This window comes from Astyanax mexicanus, chromosome 4, assembly GCF_023375975.1.
Source record: "Astyanax mexicanus isolate ESR-SI-001 chromosome 4, AstMex3_surface, whole genome shotgun sequence".
Taxonomy (NCBI): domain Eukaryota; kingdom Metazoa; phylum Chordata; class Actinopteri; order Characiformes; family Acestrorhamphidae; genus Astyanax; species Astyanax mexicanus.
Window position 1 is genome coordinate 9,082,501 of NC_064411.1, and position 20,824 is coordinate 9,103,324.

The 20,824-nt window shown below is 35.7% G+C and overlaps 3 protein-coding genes across 11 annotated transcripts in view; 2 read left to right on the forward strand and 1 right to left on the reverse strand.

Annotated features, from left to right (window-relative positions):
* The window catches only part of LOC111196357 (zinc finger protein 271-like), a 460,288-nt gene that overhangs the window by 282,882 nt on the left and 156,582 nt on the right, over positions 1-20,824 (forward strand). The gene's annotated exons all lie outside the window — the stretch shown is intronic.
* Positions 1-20,824, forward strand: part of LOC125801469 (zinc finger protein 239-like) — a 148,429-nt gene that overhangs the window by 78,117 nt on the left and 49,488 nt on the right. Inside the window, exon 1 of one of the 3 annotated variants that reach the window (XM_049478243.1) lies at positions 3,633-3,766. The exons of the other annotated variants lie outside the window; for them this stretch is intronic. The gene's annotated coding sequence lies outside the window, so the exon portion shown is untranslated. Of the gene's footprint in view, positions 1-3,632; positions 3,767-20,824 lie in introns of those variants that run through there. 3 annotated transcript variants of the gene reach the window in all.
* Positions 8,956-15,409, reverse strand: LOC125801229 (sentrin-specific protease 2-like). 6 transcript variants are annotated; one of them, XM_049477616.1, is made up of 12 exons: positions 14,749-15,409; positions 13,532-13,700; positions 13,381-13,404; positions 11,747-11,862; positions 11,520-11,561; positions 11,366-11,437; positions 11,214-11,279; positions 10,476-10,564; positions 10,275-10,386; positions 10,079-10,187; positions 9,427-9,497; positions 8,956-9,271 (listed from the first exon to the last, which is right to left on the reverse strand). In XM_049477616.1, coding segments are annotated over exons 2-12 (807 nt in total). In that variant the 5' UTR covers positions 13,533-13,700; positions 14,749-15,409; the 3' UTR covers positions 8,956-9,166. The 6 variants fall into 6 exon arrangements, with proteins under 6 accessions (XP_049333573.1, XP_049333574.1, XP_049333570.1 ...); XM_049477617.1 differs by lacking the exon at positions 13,381-13,404 and having other exon boundaries at positions 14,749-15,404; XM_049477613.1 differs by lacking the exons at positions 13,532-13,700; positions 14,749-15,409 and having other exon boundaries at positions 12,397-13,525.

Below are 20,824 nucleotides of genomic sequence, written 5' to 3' on the forward strand. Positions count from 1 at the left end.
ATTCAGGAGAACCAATACATACAAGACAGTTAGCAGCCATCAAATAGTAAAAGTTCTGACCCCCCTCTGATCTGACTCCATGTTTATACCCCAAATGACGTGAAACCTGCTGATGAGGCGTTGCTAAAATCATCTCATGTTAGTATGCATAATTTCACGTGTTAGTAATCCGTTTCACGTGTCTGACCGGACCACTAGTGCTTGGCCTTGACTGTGTCCAGCCAGAACTGAACATTGTGGCATTATCTGTGTGCGTGTGCGTCACTCCCCGCTTTGAAGAGATGCAGGTTTAGGGAGGCACCCACACACAGAGAAGGCCGCTTTGGTCTAAGAGCCTCCTCTGTATCAATTTAGTTCATACAGAGTGCACCAGTCGATGATTGATGGCCGTTAGTTAGGATCATGCAGTGACCAAAATGCCTTAAGCATGAGCTACACCAGTCACACAATGGATTTCTTATGTTATATGTTAATGTGTTAGTGGCGCGTGGTTAGTCCACCATACAATAGATCCTATGTGTTAGTAAATGCCTTATGTATCATGTGGGTTAGTTTGTCATATAATAAAGTCTGTGTTAGTTACATGCCTGATCAAGCAAAGTTTAACTATATGTGTAAAGAATATATATTGTGAGTATTGGTTAATCTTCTATATAAATGTGTATAAAATACAAGGTTTCACACAATGATTATGTAATTATAGATGCTAAAGTTAAGTAATCATTATTGAAGGATATTTGTCAACACACCCAAGGTATAATAAACGTTAACTCTTCAATATACACACACACACACACACACACTGTAAAGCTCCAGCTCATCCTAAATCAACATCTCAGTTGGGTTTAGGTCAGGGGATTTTGAAGGCCATGCACCTCTTTGTTAACTAGATAATTCCATATGCGTCAATTAATTGTTTTCATAGTTTTAATATTAATCGACAATGTAAAAAAAATAAATAAATAAAAAATGAGACGTGTCAACTTTTGACTGGTATTTATATATTTGCGAGCTGACACACCCCACAGTTTGCCCAGATGAACGGCCACAATGTTGGTTAGAAGCAGTGATGGTATAGTTACTTTGAAAAAGTAATCCGATTACTCATTACTGATTACTCATTTAAAAAGTAACTTAGTACCTTTATGGATTACTTGATTTTAAAAGTAACTAAGTTACTTTACAAGTTACTTTATTAGTTATTTTCAGCAGCTGCAGACACCACCTCCCACTGCCTTAACATTAACATTATAACCAGTTTTGCCAATACTCCCTTTATTGGAAAATGCATTTTTAACAGCAACAATTTATCTCTGTTAAGTTGAACTATTTCCTAAAAAAATAAGTTTTTTTTAATAAAAATAAAAAAATTAACAAACATTTTTTTTATAAAAAATAAAATATGGTCTTTCTTGATTTTACTAAACATAAATACTTGTTTTTATAAAAAATATATAAAATAAAGAAAGTCTTTCTTGACCTGACATATTTAACACTGTAAAACTGAACATTGGACTTGTTGTTCTCTGCAGGGCAGCAAGGAGTGGTTTTATAAAACAGAAACGTGTATATGGTCTAGACCAGGGATCACATATTTGCAGACTGCGGTCCGGGTCCGGACCCAGACGTTGTCCAATACGGACCCATACCGGACCCAACTACTGAGAAGGATTTAAATCTGACAGTGTTCATTTAAAGCACCGGAACTTTTCTTGTCTTTACGATCACGTGTGGTCTAAAATCTTTAAATTCTCTCCTCTGCCAATCAAATTTGTGGCAGACCGCTGCCCTGGCTAGTGAATTGGGACGCGGCCGCAAAAACAAAACGCCTTTATAAAGAGTTTTCGCCCGAGAACTGGCGAAAAACGAAAACGGGCGGAAACTAAAGACACGCCGAGCGCGCGAGAGAGAGAGACAGGGGAGAAAGCGAGACGCGTGTGATTGGGGAAGAGCGGAGGGGGAAGTGTGTGTGTGTGTGTGTGTGTGTGTGTGTGTGTGTGTGTGTGATGAGGTGGAGAGAGAGAGAGAGAGAGAGAGAGAGTAACGCACAGTGACTTAAATAAATAACTTTATTCTGATTACTGGATTGGAAATGGTAACGCATTAGATTACTCGTTACTGAAAAAAGGGTCAGATTAGAGTAACGCGTTACTAAGTAACGCGTTACTGACATCACTGGTTGATTTTATGAAGTGCTTGTGTTGTGTAGGTGTTGCTGGGTAGTGCAGTGTTTTAATGATTTAGCTGCTGTTGGTGTGCATGTTGGAGAGGAGTGGAGACAGAGCAGAGAACTGTTTTGGGCAGGTGCTGCTGTTTCACTTGACTCTCATCATACATTGGAAAGAGGTATGTTGTGTATTGCAGTGGTTGTACACAGTTGTACAAGTTAGCTATTTTATAACACTCCAAGTACCTTAAGGTCTGTATTGTTTTGGGTTGTAGTAAAATTATATATTATGTATATTTTTTAACTGGGTTTTTAGTATTCATTGTGCAAGTTCACAAGAAGGCTGGGGTGCTCCTGATTTTCCCTTTCCCTCCATGTGCTTCTCTCAAGACGGCAAGGGTATGTAACATTTTTAATTTGGTTGAGCTAATGAACAAATAAATAAATAAATGTTGAATAATTATGTGTGTCTTGGCAGGACGTGTGCATGGCTGAAAGTTGAGGATATTGGCCACTGTTTTCGATTGTTTCCTGATGTTTTCTACTGTGTTTCTAATCTTGTTTTCTAATGTCATTTCTACTGTTTTCTTAATGGTTCTCTACTGTTTTTGATGGTCCATTTATGGGGTTTTTTTGGATAGTTTCTGTATTTCTTTCCTTATAATTTCTGTATTGATTGCTTTAGTTTCTTTGTTTTTTTTTGTGCTTTTTATTTATTTATTTATTTTTTGCATTGTTTTCTGGCTATGACTCTGCATTATTTATTGTAGTAGCTAAGTTTTGTTTAATTTTGTAATTCTTTGTTTTTTTGGGTTCAATTTAATTAGTTTATTTTCTTTTTTCATTGGTTTCAGTAAATTTGTGGGGGTTTTTTTTTCCCCCAATTAATACTCTGCCACACTTGAGTTTCTTTTCATCTAGTGTGTTTTGTTGAACAGTATTTTTGAAGTTACCAAAGAAAGAATCCAAGCTAGTCCTCCCCATTATGGTTTGTTTGGTGTGGTGTGCAGTGTAGTGTTAAGCTGTGGGGTTTGTGGATCCTTTATTTTTGGTTTGCTTTATTCCATCCAATACTGGTGTTCATGTGCTAAAGCCAAGTATTGTCAGTGTCGACCAATTCAGTGGAGATTCATTGTGGGTTTTATGTTTGTGTTTTGATTGTGAATAAAAGTATTTTTGATATCAAACTCTGCCTCTATAGACTGTTTTAACACAGTCGGGATCTGTGAAGGGGGAGGGCTTCACATTCCTTTTGGGTTTCTCCCACCTTTTAACGGGAGTGGCGTAGTCAGTATATAAGTGCATGGGTAAAAATGGCTAGAAGCCACCACTCGTGTCACATTAAAAAATATTTTCTTTCCTATTTTAGTGAAATACTTTATTCTAATTTGTAAAATGAAAGAAAAGCCCCATAGAAGTAGTTCTACGCTGTTTTAAATTAGAGTTTTAGCTGTTTAGCTCCATTCAGCGCGGTGATGGGGTGTAATGTGATATGGAGGGGGCGGAGCTCTACATAACCCGAGTGAGGCTGAGCTTCGGGCTCTGCAGTTCTTTCGCAGCGCCTGAGGAGGAAGAGCAGGATCAGCTGAACTACAGAAGGTATGGAGAAGTTTCTCTCTCTTTCTTCAACACGCTGTTCTACATTCACTTCTACACCAACACCACCTTCAGCACCTTCAGCATTTACACCACCAGCACTGGATCTTCTCCTAGCTCTGCTCAGCAGTTATGTGTCGTTCGAGAACGATGCAGCTCTAAGCGTCGGCTCTTTGAAGTGAACGATTCCACAATGGGAGCGTTTTAGGATCCTATTTGGGATCCGTTTTTTTCCTTCAGTATGTCGCTGTCTCTCTGCCTCCCTGTCGTTGCGCCTGTGCTCTGCAAAGTGTCGCAGAGCCCACCGTATTTTTACAACGTCATTTTTTTTGTCCTTCGGTGCCTCGCTGTCTCCACTCCACCTATGGAGCTAAATTAGTGCCAAAACTACGCAAATAAAGAAAACGCGCTTCTAGCGATTCCCCAGAGCATTAATTTACACTGATTAAGGTGTTTAATACATCTATAATAATCACCACTCTACCATTTTATATCCGATTTACACACGGTTTGATTTGTTACAAACAGCAGAGATGTAGTTATGATATAGGAAGCTGTTACACATTACAAATATGAGCTTTCATGCTGAAATATTTTATATTATGCTCTTTAAAAAAGAAAGAAAAAATAATCAGTGTTTAAATTAATTAGATAGATAGATAGATAGATAGATAGATAGATAGATAGATAGATAGATAGATAGATAGATGAGTAATCATATCGACCTGGTCCTCACCACACAGCCTGCCTCACTCATCCTGACAGAAAAAAACCCTAAAATATTAGCTTGTAAAATGACCCAGTGGTGTTATAGCAGAATAACACACCTAACGGTTAAAGTTAACTATATAACGAAAAGGATTAACCATTACAAACTGTGTGTACATTATCCTACCATTTAGGCTATATATCAACAACTAATAACAAATTCATGTTTTTAGGACATTCACGCTGTTGGTAGTATGTGATGTTTGGAATTGCTAGCTAGCTTGGCTAGGTCGCTAGCATTGGCTTGATAAGGTAAAGGTGGCTAAACTGTAACTTACCTTTAAAAATAATGTAATGTGCCCCTATTTCCAGTTGCTGTATCCTTTTAACAAAACTGCTTTTGTTATTCAGTATTTTTCTACATTGTTCGTGACGCATTAAAAAAACATGGTGCATGCTCCACACAGTATTTTTATGTACAGATTTACAAATGTGTTAGCAATAGTAAAATGTTTTATGATGTGATTTTGTTTGGGGAGAATAATGTCATGATACAACCCAGCAAACATGCCCACACTGGGCCAATGAGGTTGGTGCGGTACCGCCCCCATATGGGCGGCCCAAATCGGACCAATGGGTATTTGCACATTGGGCCAACAGAGATTTGCAGAGCTCTAACACTAACACACACACACACACACACACACACACACACACACGCCCTCAGCGGAAAACCAATTGTGGCCCCAAATTTTTAGAACTGTGCAATATTGAACAGAGAACACTTTTCAAGAAAGAAAATTTAAAGCTGTGCTATTGGCACTTTGACATTTTTTGCAACTGGCTGTAAAACAATTATATAAATAACACAATTTAAAGTGTATAGTAAATTAATAAATGTATTACAAAGTATCATGTATAAAATATAAACAACACACAACAGTATTTAAGTAAATTAAATCCCAAATTTATATTTTAGCATGTAGATAAACATATACTCCATAAATATCTCCATTTGCAAAAACAGTATTTATAATAAACGGTATGATATAAATATCAAACATAATACAAAATAACAAAGAATTATACAACTTAAATAAAAAATATATATATATATATATATAAACATCAATAAAAACAGCAAATCATATTCTTGAATAAATACTTAAATGCACTAGACTGATGTAGTAGATTAATAATAAACTGATACTATTATTGCTACTGGAACAAAGCCTCTGGGGTGGGTTTCCCGAAAACGAACAACCTTAGCGAATAACGAACGAACTAACGAATGACGTGAGTAAAGAACGAGCCAGTTCTGCGAGTGTTTCCCAAAGAGCTTTGCAACGTGAAAATTAACAAAGGAGGTTAAAGAACGTCTTTGTTGAATCCTCCCCCGAAACAGCGCACTCAATCGATCCACACATATCGATTATTATGCAGTATTTATTCAGTATTACACCCTAAAAATGTAAAAAAGTGTTGTAATCATCAATATTATACATATTTTGAAATTTAAATTACAAAAGGATGTACTTTGGCATTAATAAAATACTCCTACAGATACATATGACTAAATAAATAAGTCATATGTTTATATATAAATGTTTAATAAACATTAAACTTTTTTAAAAACTATTATTGTTAATATACATATATATTATATTAATAGATATTGTACTAATATTATTAATAGTAGTATTGATAATAATATTAATTTATTATTATAATTATTAATAATATAAAAATAATATAATAATATAAAAATAATTATTGTTCCGTATATATTGTTGTAAAAAGAAAATGAAAGATGGGTTACCCCCATCCACCATCCGGGGTACAACTCCCCTGCGTGTTCGTTTTGATGGAGAGAGTCGCAGACAGGTGGAGTGGAGTTGAAAGCAAATCAAGTATTTATTACAAAGTACTGAATTCAGGAGAACCAATACATACAAGACAGTTAGCAGCCATCAAATAGTAAAAGTTCTGACCCCCCTCTGATCTGACTCCATGTTTATACCCCAAATGACGTGAAACCTGCTGATGAGGCGTTGCTAAAATCATCTCATGTTAGTATGCATAATTTCACGTGTTAGTAATCCGTTTCACGTGTCTGACCGGACCACTAGTGCTTGGCCTTGACTGTGTCCAGCCAGAACTGAACATTGTGGCATTATCTGTGTGCGTGTGCGTCACTCCCCGCTTTGAAGAGCTGCAGGTTTAGGGAGGCACCCACACACAGAGAAGGCCGCTTTGGTCTAAGAGCCTCCTCTGTAGCAATTTAGTTCATACAGAGTGTTCCAGTCGATGATTGATGGCCGTTAGTTAGGATCATGCAGTGACCAAAATGCCTTAAGCATGAGCTACACCAGTCACACAATGGATTTCTTATGTTATATGTTAATGTGTTAGTGGCGCGTGGTTAGTCCACCATACAATAGATCCTATGTGTTAGTTACATGCCTTATGTATCATGTGGGTTACTTTGTCATATAATAAAGTCTGTGTTAGTTACATGCCTGATCAAGCAAAGTTTAACTATATGTGTAAAGAATATATATTGTGAGTATTGGTTAATCTTCTATATAAATGTGTATAAAATACAATGTGAGGATTGGATAATCTTCTATATAAATGCATATAAAATACAAGGTTTCACACAATGATTATGTAATTATAGATGCTAAAGTTAAGTAATCATTATTGAAGGATATTTGTCAACACACCCAAGGTATAATAAACGTTAACTCTTCAATATACACACACACACACACACTGTAAAGCTCCAGCTCATCCTAAATCAACATCTCAGTTGGGTTTAGGTCAGGGGATTTTGAAGGCCATGCACCTCTTTGTTAACTAGATAATTCCATATGCGTCAATTAATTGTTTTCATAGTTTTAATATTAATCGACAATGTAAAAAAAATAAATAAATAAAAAATGAGACGTGTCAACTTTTGACTGGTATTTATATATTTGCGAGCTGACACACCCCACAGTTTGCCCAGATGAACGGCCACAATGTTGGTTAGAAGCAGTGATGGTATAGTTACTTTGAAAAAGTAATCCGATTACTCATTACTGATTACTCATTTAAAAAGTAACTTAGTAACTTTATGGATTACTTGATTTTAAAAGTAACTAAGTTACTTTACAAGTTACTTTATTAGTTATTTTCAGCAGCTGCAGACACCACCTCCCACTGCCTTAACATTAACATTATAACCAGTTTTGCCAATACTCCCTTTATTGGAAAATGCATTTTTAACAGCAACAATTTATCTCTGTTAAGTTGAACTATATATTTTTTTTATAAAAATAAAAAAATTAACATAAATATATTTTTTTATAAAAAATTAAATATGGTCTTTCTTGATTTTACTAAACATAAATACTTGTTTTTATAAAAATATATATAAAATAAAGAAAGTCTTTCTTGACCTTACATATTTAACACTGTAAAACTGAACATTGAACCTGTTGTTCTCAGCAGGGCAGCAAGGAGTGGTTTTATAAAACAGAACCGTGTATATGGTCTAGACCAGGGATCACATATTTGCAGACTGGGGTCCGGGTCCGGACCCAGACGTTGTCCAATACGGAGCCATACCGGACCCAACTACTGAGAAGGATTTAATTCTGACCGTGTTCATTTAAAGCACCGGTGTTCTGACGATTTGTCCTACCTTGTCGAAACGTCCTACCGTGGCGCAGAATGATAGATTATATCTGTCGATTTATGCTACTTTGTCGAAAAATACTACCGCGCGTGTTTTGTGTTTCACTTTCTATTTGATAATACTCCTTTCATTAAAACTATAGATAATTCGATAGCCTTAATATGATCATAAAACAGTACTCCCTTCATTAAAACTATAGGTAGGATAATTTGATAGCCTAATTATGATCATAAAACAGTACTCCCTTCATTAAAACCATAGGTAGGATAATTTGATAGCCTAATTATGATCATAAAACAGTACTCCCTTCATTAAAACCATAGGTAGGATAATTTGATAGCCTAATTATAATCATAAAACAGTACTCCCTTCATTAAAACCATAGGTAGGATAATTTGATAGCCTAATTATAATCATAAAACAGTACTCCCTTCATTAAAACCATAGGTAGGATAATTTGATAGCCTTAATATGATCATAAAACAGTACTCCTTTCATTAAAACCATAGGTAGGATAATTCGATAGCCTAATTATAATCATAAAACAGTACTCCCTTCATTAAAACTATAGGTAGGATAATTTGATAGCCTAATTATGATCATAAAACAGTACTCCCTTCATTAAAACTATAGGTAGGATAATTCGATAGCCTAATTATGATCATAAAACAGTACTCCCTTCATTAAAACTATAGGTAGGATAATTTGATAGCCTAATTATGATCATAAAACAGTACTCCCTTCATTAAAACTATAGGTAGGATAATTCGATAGCAGAAATAACCACAATCGGATGACCTGATGGGAGTTGATTAAGGTTCACTGTGATTTTACTGAATCCCCAAAGTTTTTTTTTCTCATGGTTTGCTAATACTTTTACTAATTAAGTTGAACATTGCATTGTAATCCAATAACACACATTTTTATAAACATATTATACAGTGTACTTAGATTTTACATTTTAAAACAAACAGTGCAAAGTGCAGCTTAATCCAGGAAAAAATACATTCAGGTTATTTGTTAACTGTACACTTTCTACAGTGGTAGTTGGCGGAAATCTCTTTACTATATTGGACACATTCAAAATGTGCCCAGCGACTGCACACATCACACTGCACCTAAAAAAAAAAAAAAAAATCAAATTGATATCCATTAACAATGTGTGACAAATAGGAAAAAGAAAACATTAAAAACGATTATATTTACTTATTTATTTTATTGTAACTCATTAACAATGAGAGTACTGCATACTTGCAGACATGTAAATATTTACCATTTCAGTCATGCTCTTGTCTCCATCCCCTTCCAGCATAGAGCAAACTGTGCAGTAGTCCTCTGCATTGCCTTGAAGCAAATTCATTTTCATTATTTTTTTTTTGCACAAAAAGAAAAATGCTACTGCAATGACAATGTTACATGACTGCAGTGACCCTGAAATGGTGGTGTTAGTTTGTGTTGTTCTGATGTGAGTGGATCAGACACAGCAGTGCTGCTGGAGTGTTTAAATAGAACTGTGTCACTGTTGGACTGAGAATAATACATCAACCAGAAACATCCAGCCAACAGTGTCATGTTTGCACTGATCAAGGACTAGAGGAACACAAACTGTGCAGCTATTATCTCTAACTTTACATTAACAAGGTAGACCTACCAGTTAGAAATTAATAATAGAGTGGACAGTGAATGGACAGTGTTCGAAAACAACAGCAACACTGTAGTGTCTCACCCACATGTACCAGTACAACACACACTGAAAGAACTGTGAGTATTTTATGGTTGTATTTCACTGATGACAAGCATCACTACACAATTTGATTCATACATAAAATACTATATCACCTAACCAAAATTGATTCATAGAGCATAGGTGAGAGACAAAATATAATGTACGATATGGTAATAATGGCCACTGCTACACAACTCACCTTTACGTTCAAGCAATGAACAGGCTATCCCCATTCGGGCGGTGCTAATAGCTGCTTGTGTTGTCTGCACATTGTCGATAGCTCCAGTAGAAAGAAAATCTTCTGCCAACTGCAATATTATTTACAAACCTTTTAAACCATACACCAATTGGCCTGAAGATATTTATGTGAACAAAAGCTGAAAAAGTTAACATACCTTTAGCACTAAAACGCCACAGCTGCTCGCATCTTGCTGTGGGTTGTGTTTCAATACTGTTGTTCGCCATTCAGCGCTGTGATCTTGGTGTCCAATCATCTTTAAAAAATTCCTATTTGGCCCAAAACATAATATTTGCAATCAGAACGCGTATGTTTCTTTGTAAAAAAGATGAAATAGGTTTCTTAATAAGAAGCTTACCTCCAGTTCCGCAAAATCTTTCTATCATATAATCCCTCATTTCCCATGGGGTCAATGATGGAGAGGATCTTTCTTGACATGCTGACAATCTAAAAAAAATTAATGTAAATACTTTGGTTTAACAGTGATTTTCTGTTAATTTTTTTTCCCAAATACAATCCTATTTCCAAAAAAAGTAACACAAAAAAATGTACAAAAGCTGAATAATTCTAAAAACACCCGGTGGAAAAAATTATTTGATTTGAAAGGTCAGTAAGATGACTGAGTATATTATGTGTCTCCCCGTCCTTAGTTCCCAAATGATTAACACAGTGGTGAACATTTTTTTTTTAATTTGTTGCTTGTATTAAATTTAAAACAATGCATTTTCATGCATTGATATGATATGGTTTAAATAAATTTAACATTATTACATCCTGCATTTATTTATATTGTGTACAAAAATGGTTCTTTACCTCAAACAAATCTTTCTTTAAGATTGTCCAATGTATTTTACGTACACACAGTATTACTCAGATCACTGTTCATTCCAAAATATTTCAGTGTTTAACCCCTTTAAAAATACCCTTGTTGGTGAAATAGGAACTAAGAATTAAATGCTTGAATTTGATTTTATGAACTTCAGTGTTTTCCACTGTAGTATGCATTGAAATATATATCCTGACAATATATTGTGACCCATAACTGGAAATGAACAAAGCAACATTACTGGAAATATGTAATTTTAAGAACACACACCACAAGAATCCAATGTCCTCCGGTATTGACAGGGCACAGCCATGTGTCCTCAACTGGGAACTTCATCTGCGTTTAAGTTTTCAACAGAAAATATTAGTTATGGTTCTAAATGGGTTAAGTAATCACCAGAACTTTATGTGTAAATGCATTACCTTTCTGAGACATCGAAACTGTCCAGCAGCTAAAGAAGAAGCAACCACTGCACACAGCTGATATACAGGCGTCTGTAAAACAGCAACCAGCAATTAGTATGATAAGAACATATCAAAGAATCTCAAAATAACTACATCCTTAAACCCTACTTGCCTTATGTTGTTCAATCAGATGGTTCAGGTATGCATCAATCACCTATATTCACACAATAATTGTTAATAAACAAATAAACAATTTGTTTATAAAAAAAATCTCTCTAAGGATTTTGTTCCAACTGCCTGGCCTCTTTGAATAGTTTGATCCAGCAGCAAAAGTGTCCAGCCAGTTGGAACTAAATCCTGAGAAGGACTAATTAAACTTTATTTATTTCTAATTCTTACTTCATCAGCGACCCATTCGGTCCCTTGCAGTGTTCTAAAAGAAGAATCATACAATTTGTATGGCCCGGCAACTGCTTCCACCTGATTGTTGTCCTTTGAAGACCAGAGTCTCATTACTGAAAATAAATATGTAAACATTAGCATCACCATATCAGTTATATACTGATAAACAAGGCTAAAACAGGGCAAAATAAAACAAACAGTGTAAAACAAACAGGCCAACAGGCCTCATGCAAACAAAAAAAGCAAAAATAAATGGGATGGACATGATAACCTAAACAATGATTGTTATTTAACAAATATGTTTAAAGGAATCATCTAGGACTGTGGGAGAATCAATGGAAAGTAGTGTGCATAGCCTAATTCATAAGATGTTAGGTGTAAAAATCCAACCTAGGGGCTGGAGAAGAATTCCTTCGATACATCAAATACCTTGCATTTTCATAGGTTATTTTGTCCACCCTAAAATGTGAAATGGCAAGATTAAGACCAACAGTTCAAACACAGCCAGGGGGCTTATAGAAAGAAGAAGAAGAAGAAGAAAACAGTTTATCATGGGCAAACCTCCATGAACAAAAATGTTCTGGGTTAGACCAAACTGGTAACAAACGGACCAACAGGTCAAAATCTGAACTTTGTAACTATGCCACCTTCTTCTTGAATGCTTCTTTCAGTGTTTGATGAGCTCTTCATTGCAGGCTTTTCAGTTACTGAAGTTGTTTCAGTGTTTGATGAGCTCTTTGTTGCAGGCTTTTCAGTTACTGTGGTTGTTTGCACATGTTTTTTGACATCAGCTTGTTTTGAAGCTAAACGTATAACTGAGCACCGTTGTACATTTGGGTCTGTGTACTCTTCTGAACTCTTCTTCTTGGAAGAAGACTGCTGAGGACAAGGAGAGAAGATGCTGCTGCTACTGTCGGCTGCCTGGCTTCTTCTATATGGTTTTAGATGGCCAATGTTGTATTTGTTTTTCAGGATGGCTCCTTCAGGGTTTTTTAATGTGACAAGTTTGCCACGGACTGACTGGATAACATATGGACCAGAGAAATCCGGTTCTATTCTTCCGCCTTTCCTTCCTCGCTTCCTCATATTCAGTAGAAGTACTTCATCCCCATCATTATACTCAACATTTTGGTATTTCTTCTGCACTTTTCTGGCATATGCTTCTTTTTGTTTTTCTTGAGACTTACGTATGTTATCTTCTGCTGTTTTTTTAACAGCTTCCGATGTTTTTTGTTTTGAATCAAGAAACTCGCTGTATCCTCCTTCAGGGAGAATAATCTTGGAAAGCTAAATTGAAAAACAGTCAGCAAATGTTACCCCAATTAGTGAATACAGTAGACCAGAGTAAACTGCCTTATCCAAACTGCCTGCATCAGATAAACATTAGTTTGAGCAGAGAGAGAGAGAGAGAGAGACAGAGAGAGAGAGAGAGACAGAGAGAGAGAGAGAGAGAGACAGACAAGCCCCAGTTTCAGGTGTTTTTGTTCATCCTTCCTCTGTGAAAAGACAGCTGAATGTTATGGGTCTAGAAGGATGTGTTTCAGTCATAAAGCCCTCAATGAGAAAGGAAGATACAGACACAAAACAAGGAAGGTAGGAAGGTTCTGGTGTTCTCAGTATAATGTACTCACCACTCCAGAGTCCAGACCTCAACACTGTTACATGTTATTTAGGATTATGATGGTAAGAAGAAAATTATCAACAGACTTCCAAGACTGTCATCTGAGAAACTAATAGAGAGTCATAATTTTATTACAATTGTAAAGACAAAAACATACTTACTGGCACTTCAACAGGAACCTCTGAAGGGAACACTGCCTTCCTCCCATACATCAAAAGAAACGGGGAGAATTTTGTGGTAGTGTGCACTTTAGACCGCAATGAAAACAGGGTGGCATCCAGATAGACATTCCAATCGTTTTGCTGGTCATTGACCAATTTTTTAAGGGCTCTAAAATGCAAAAATATAATTAATTAAAAAAATTGCTTCGTAAACCAAATTACCAATAAATAATAGCTAATGCCAGTATATATAAGTGGTTCCCAATATCCACCATGTGGAATACCAGTGACGTTTTGGCTACATCTCTGAAATGAATCTTCATTTCATTCATTCCATTAACTATCTGTACAGACACTATATGTCCAGGACATGACCAAACATTTATTTTACTTAATATTTTACTCTTTATCATGAATTAGTTATGATACAGAGTAATGTGTTGTTCCCTGGTCCCACTTGCATATCACTTTTTCAACTTAAATTGACGATTTATTAGACTAGTAGTTTCCTGTGCTGAAAGCTGAATGAAGTGTGACTGCTGTTAAAGTATGAAGGGGTGCTTAACTGTACAAAAGTTAGGGGAACAAATGATCTATATTAATTTGCTAAAGGAAATGCATTGCTTGCTGGAAAAGAATGAAATCATCAAGTTTATGCACAAAAAAACACCATGTGACATGTTTTAGAGCAATGCTTTTATGCATTTCCAAATCAGAAAAAGTTGGGAAAGTGTGGAAAATGCAAACAAACAATCCAATGTTTTTTACATGTCCCTTTATTTCATTGCAGACAACTTATTTGTTAATATACTTCAAATACTGTATTATAGGCCTATAGCATATCCTTAAAGTTGGCACAGTGAAGCATTTACTACTTTGTAGTGCCCTTCTCACGATGATCATAATTGGTTTAGGCACCAAGGATATCAAACAACGAAGAAATATTTCGTTATTTTACAAAATTGTATTGCTGTACTATCCCAACCTTTTAGGATTGTGTTGAAGGCCTAAAATCTAAAACTAATGTATGACATGCAATTAACATGAAGTTGATCAGACAAAACAGGAAATATGTTGAGTCCACACTGTCTGCAATGCCATTAACAATGTAAGGGACACTTGTATTACATGCATTTGCCACTTTCCATAAGGCACTATATAGGGTGTGGTTGAATTGGCTTTGCCTTGCAAGCATTGTAATAAATACAAAAATATACCTTTTTATATTGTCATTAGTCTTCTCATCCAGGCCATTTGTTTGTGGATGATAGGCTGCTGTTACGCTCCTTTGGATGTGTAGCAATTCACAAAGCCTATGGTTAAGCTTTAAAAAGATATGATTATTGTAATCAAATATATTTATAAAAACATTCAATTTGCATGCAAAATAAATACACAATCATCACAAGCATAGTGTCAAGACAGCAACTATGAATCCTAATAAACAGAGGGCTCAAAAGTTTTCCAGTTTAATGATTACGCTTACATCATTAACAAATTCCCGTCCCTGATCTGAAAGGATGCGCTTTGGACAGCCATGTCTATAAATGATAGAACAAAGATTTCTACCCACTTCAGCTGCAGATTTAGTTTTCAAAGGAAAGGCCTCTACCCATTTTGAGAAATAATCTGTAACTGTCAAAATGTATTGAAAGCCATCTGAAGTTTTTGGTAATGGTCCTGTTAGGTCTATCCCAATGAGCTCCCAGACCGCAGACACCTACAAAGCAAAAAACAAATAAGCTATAATTAAAGACAGATATATAGATACTTTATTGATCCCAAAGGAAATTTAGCAGCCAGTAGCAGTTACAAAACACAGTAGAAAAACAATAGGTGTAGTACAATAAGAGAGCACAGTAAGGGATATAAGACTCTAAACTAAAATTCAAAACTGAGACTTAAAAATATATACATAAATATATAAATACAAAAACTATACATAAAGTATGGAAGTAATCAGTTGTAGATATGAGGTAGTGCAGTAGAAAAATAAAAGTAGGGCTGGTCACTATATTTCTTACATAATTATTTTTTTGATCATGGACATTGTTGATTACAAAAAGAGCACAATCAATCATATCTAGTTGGAATTTGTGCAGTTCAGGATATAACATGTTGAATAAAATGGAAGGAGAGTATTTGCTTGTCTTTTAATTTTTCTCACTTTCAGAAAAAAAGAATGACACTGTGTCAGAATTATTTAAGAACCATGACATTATATTTTGATCGATTTACTTGGCTTTATTTCATTAGACTGTTTAAGTTAAGGAGAAGGTAAGGAGGAGTTTGAATTAGTCACTGGAAACATGACACTGTTGCAGTCCAAAAAAAACATGCAACCTCAAACCAGTAACTTTAAAGGAGATGGCAAAAGTTTGTAGCTTATAATGAATATTTAAGTTGATATACGGAGTGTCGTGGAAATCGACAAAGACAGTCAACGAGCCGGGATGCCAAAAAGAGAAGGTTTTTATTTTGAAGTTGCAAAAGGAAAAGCAAAGCAATGAATGAAGATGAAAAAAAGTCAGGAAAGATCGGAAAAAAGCCCCTTTCTGTGTCGACTGGGCATTTTTATACAGTCCCCCCTGCATACATGAGGCAATCCCCTCGTGATCTGTTTTGGAACAGGTCACTACCAAATATAAAAAGAGGAACAGAAACTGCACGTACCAGAAGATAAGCTTTTTAGGAGAGAATAATTCATGAATCAGAAAGCTCTATTTTACTATGACAAAACAGTTTCCAGGCAAACTTAATTTCCATTCCTTAGGAGAGAATAATTCATAAATCAGAAAACACCATTTGCTATGACCCGCTAGTCTCCAGGCAGACCCCTGCTTTTATAATCTTTGCCCTTAAGTCTGAATGAATGGCCTTATCAGAGAATATAAGTTCACATAACACTCAATGATAAAATACTGATTGAATGATTAACAGGATGAATATTGAATGATTAACAGGAATAATCAGTATAATTGATTATGAATACATGAAGTAAATCAGGAATACATGGAATAAATGTTGATTTTCCCCCACATTTCCCCCCTTTTAATCAAAAATTTTCATTTTGATTAAACAATAAGAAAAAAAAAAAATAATAATAATAATAATTTTCAACACATAAATGCTGATTACAATGATATCTGTGATGGTCAAATGCACAATGTCCTGCTGTTGTCCTGCTCCCAGAGCAACAAGGAAAAATACATGAAAATCATCGTCTATAGTGCTTTGGCTTCCTTTTTCTCGTAGACTACCTCAGCCCCACGTACGAAGAGCTTTATTCTGGCTCTTGATGTTGTGTGATAAGACTATGTGTGTTTTTAATGAGATGTGTTAAGAGTCTTTGTATGTAGTGTACTTTGACGCAAACGAAACGTTGCTGAATGAGTTACTTCCTCAATTCCTCTCCTCGTCACACACTGCTGTGTGCTGTCTGCTGCTGTGGGCAATTTCAGCTGCCCCTCCTTCCTGCTGCGGCCTGCTGAGGGTCAGACTTTTTAGCTGCTGCTCTCTCGTCTCCTCCCGCTTGCTCTGTGAGCGATCTCTGTTGTTGTACAGCTGTAGAACCCTCGCCTATCAGTTGATCTGCGTACGTTGTTCTCTCAGTCACCTGGAAAGGCTCAATCCAGCCATGCTCGTTCCCCTTTCTTTTTTAGTGTAACTGCTTCCCCATGGCTATAACTAATCTCTTATAGCCAAAATAGCTTTTACAAACACTTCCAATTTTCACCACCTAGTTTACCACTAGACACACACACTATGTCTCATGCACACACAAATGCACACAACTTCACCCACACAAGTACACATAAACAAACTCAAACACTTCTACTTCCACTCTCACAAACACTAACCAAGCTAAAGATCACACACCTCAATTCTGCACCATCATTGTACAGACCATATTTTACTGCTTCACAGCCCAAAGCTGCTGCTTTAAACGCACCTGCTGTTAAACCTCCCACTGAATGCTTCCTGCATATCTTCTTATATTGTATTGATAATACTACATAGATAATAAATAAGGAACAAACAAATATATCTGAATCATGTTTATTATTATTGCTCCATGCAAACTTTTGATGATCAGCTGCTCTATTCTCCGATTCATCTCCACACTGATTGATAGAATATCAGGGCCCAAAGTTTTACACTCTGCACAAACTACACATAATGTAGCTTCTGTGTCAGGAATGGGTCCATGTTGATGTACTGGGCTTTCTTGGGTTACTCTTGCTTTAACTTTAGCCTCACCGCTTGTGGCTGTATTATTTTACCTGCCACTTTTAATTTTGGTGCGGTGTGCTATTTATTAAGAAAATATGTTTCTGACTTTATTCAATTCCCAAGATCTTTATAAAGCCTTGATTTCTGGATTTAGTTTATTTTATTTAGTGCTTTAAGAATTGGGATAAGTGGAACGTGATTAAATTTCTCTGTATCAATCGTTCCATTACAAACAATAATATTATCAATATTAATAAACACAGATGTTATGCTTTGCTTTGTCCACGTTATTATAGCAAGCAAATCCGAACAATGTTTTACATTTACTTTTCAATATTTTCAATATGTATTTATGCATATACAATGCCAAGCAGATTGCTTTTCACAATTATCAACAATACATATATTTCCTTAAACAATTTATCAAATCCCACTTACTGTTTCCCTTGCTCCAAAAGTGGCTCACATGTTGAATAGTGAAAGTTCAATTTTGTGATTTCTAAGTTTCTTATTTCTTCTTTTTTAATTTAGGATTGAGTGTGTCTTAAAGTTAAGACTGTTACAATATTGCTGAGAGTAATTGCTCATCTGCATAGAGGTTGTTTTAAAACCAAACTTTAAAAGATAAAACAAGCTGAAAGTTTAAAAAAAAATGCTCTATATCTATAAAATAATTATTGGGCAAATAATGGTGGCAATAATGATCATCTATTTACCTCTCCCCCTTTTTCTGAAACAGAATTTCTGTTTCAGAAAACTTAACGCAAAATTGCTTCACCCTCTTTACTGTCCATTGGGCTGGTCTACCCTGCCCAGGCCTCCACTGAACACACACCCCATCACGTCATTCATCCACTCACTCCCCCCTGGGCTGCGCTTCCCCTCCACGATGTTTTCTCCGTTTTCTGTTAAAATGCATGTGGTGGTCAGATCGAGACTGTGCCTGCCGTAGGTTGTCCCTGTGTAATATGTTGGGATCTTACCCGTCTTTGGCTAACCAGCCTAGCCCACTGAACCACACACAGCGTAGCAGCACTGTTTCATCAACATTCAGTGCTGTAGTGTTTCTGCAGGGAGCACAAACCCAGGTATGTCACACTGTCACAAACTCACACTCTGGTGTTCGCCGTGAAAGCCTGTGCAAGGCACCGAGTACCCATGGTTTATTATTTGTTATTATTGTATACAGATTTTCCTTATTACCATTAGTATCACCCTTTCTCTCCCACTGAATTTAGCTTAAATTATTTGCTTTGATAACACTGCTCTGGAATAGACCCAAAAGAGTGCATGTCAATGGATAATTATTCAGATTTGGCATCTGTATCTCACAGATGTACCACAAGGTTAAATTTTGGTCCAGTTTTATTTAATATATATATATAAATTATATTGCTGGCTCTGCTTCTCAGATTGCAAACTTTACCATTATGCAGATGAAACAATTTTATATTGCTTAGCTGATTTTGTTCATGCTGCAGCCAGAAAATTATGCATTTGTTTTATAGATGGCATTGTATAAGCATGAAAAACTAAATTTATGCTGTTTTCCAGATCTCTTTCTAGTCTAATTTAATACTGTAAAGCAAAACAGAGAGCTGCATTTTCAAACACATTTTATTTCCCCTTATTTAAAATGAGAAAGACCTTCATTTTCAAATAAATAAGGTCTTTTCTCATTGGTTTCTGAAATCAACTATCCCTCTTATGAGGATCAAAATGTAACATAGAGAAATTAGATATTACATCCGTCTTATATAAGTCTCATTCAGCTAGGACTGAACTGAGATCAGTCTGAATGAGAAACGAATAGTAAGATAATTGACTAAATCACCTGATAAAAAGCTGTGTTTGGAATGGCTCACTCATTAATTCATTCACTATTCACTATGTAGCATTTTCTATTTATTAAACTTATTTATTTAACAATCAAACAAGAAACCATGTTTATTTGTCCTGCTCTGAGGACATCTTACACAGCAGTACTGCATGGCATAGTATATTTTGGAATTTCCAGTTACTTTTATTTTTAATTTGTTTTGCTAACCAACCCCATAATCCCTTTATTAAATTCTATAAATTCTATCCAGTCACATACCTCTCCGACATTATTCAACAACTTAATTATTTATATTAACATTTTTCCCAACCTTGCTTACATTAAAGTACACTGTACTCATGATTGGGTATTCACATTTTCACATTTTTATTTTAGAACTGTCTTATAGCGTATGCATATGTATATTATATTATATTTCTATTTCACATTAGTCACTGTCATAATAGATGTCATTGCACTTTACTCTGTTAATTATTTAATTATTTATGACCATTAGTAACATCTACCGCACTGCTCCGTTTACAGATAGATCTTCACCTTGTATAGTTAGGGTTTTTTATATCCTTATATTTTCTTATATGTATATATATATATATATATATACCCATACAAAAGCCTTTTTCCCCTGTTTTCACTGTGTATTATTCTATTTCCCTACTGAACTTATGTTCTATTTTCTATGATATCTCACAAGCGTTAATTCACAATTAAAAATCAACCTCTCAGTCTAAAACCCAATGGGCTGGACCAACTCCAACTACTTCACCTTGGACTCCTCCCCTGCAGTGGGACTCATCCATTTCCTATTTCGTTGTCACTCACGACTTCGTACACACACTCTTTAATTCGCTGCCATACACTTTCTCACTCACTGCCACACACACATTCTTTCTCTCCGCCAACACAAGATACACATTTTCTGTTTCTCTCTCAGGAAAACTGGAGACGCACACTTTCACACTCACAGGTACACTTTTAATCCCTGTAACAGACACTCGTAGACCCTTTTCTTTTTCTCTCTGTCAGTCGCACTGTCGCACACACTTCTGTTTCACTCACTCTAAACAGGAAAAGACGAGAGGATAAAACCCAGACAGAAAAATTTAGAAGTGAGAAAAGAACGGAAGCGGTGCGGAGCAAAGCCAAAAAAAAATTTAGATAGCAAAAAAATTTATAAGACACTTGTCTTTCGGCATCCCCGTTCATTTCCCCTTAGAAAA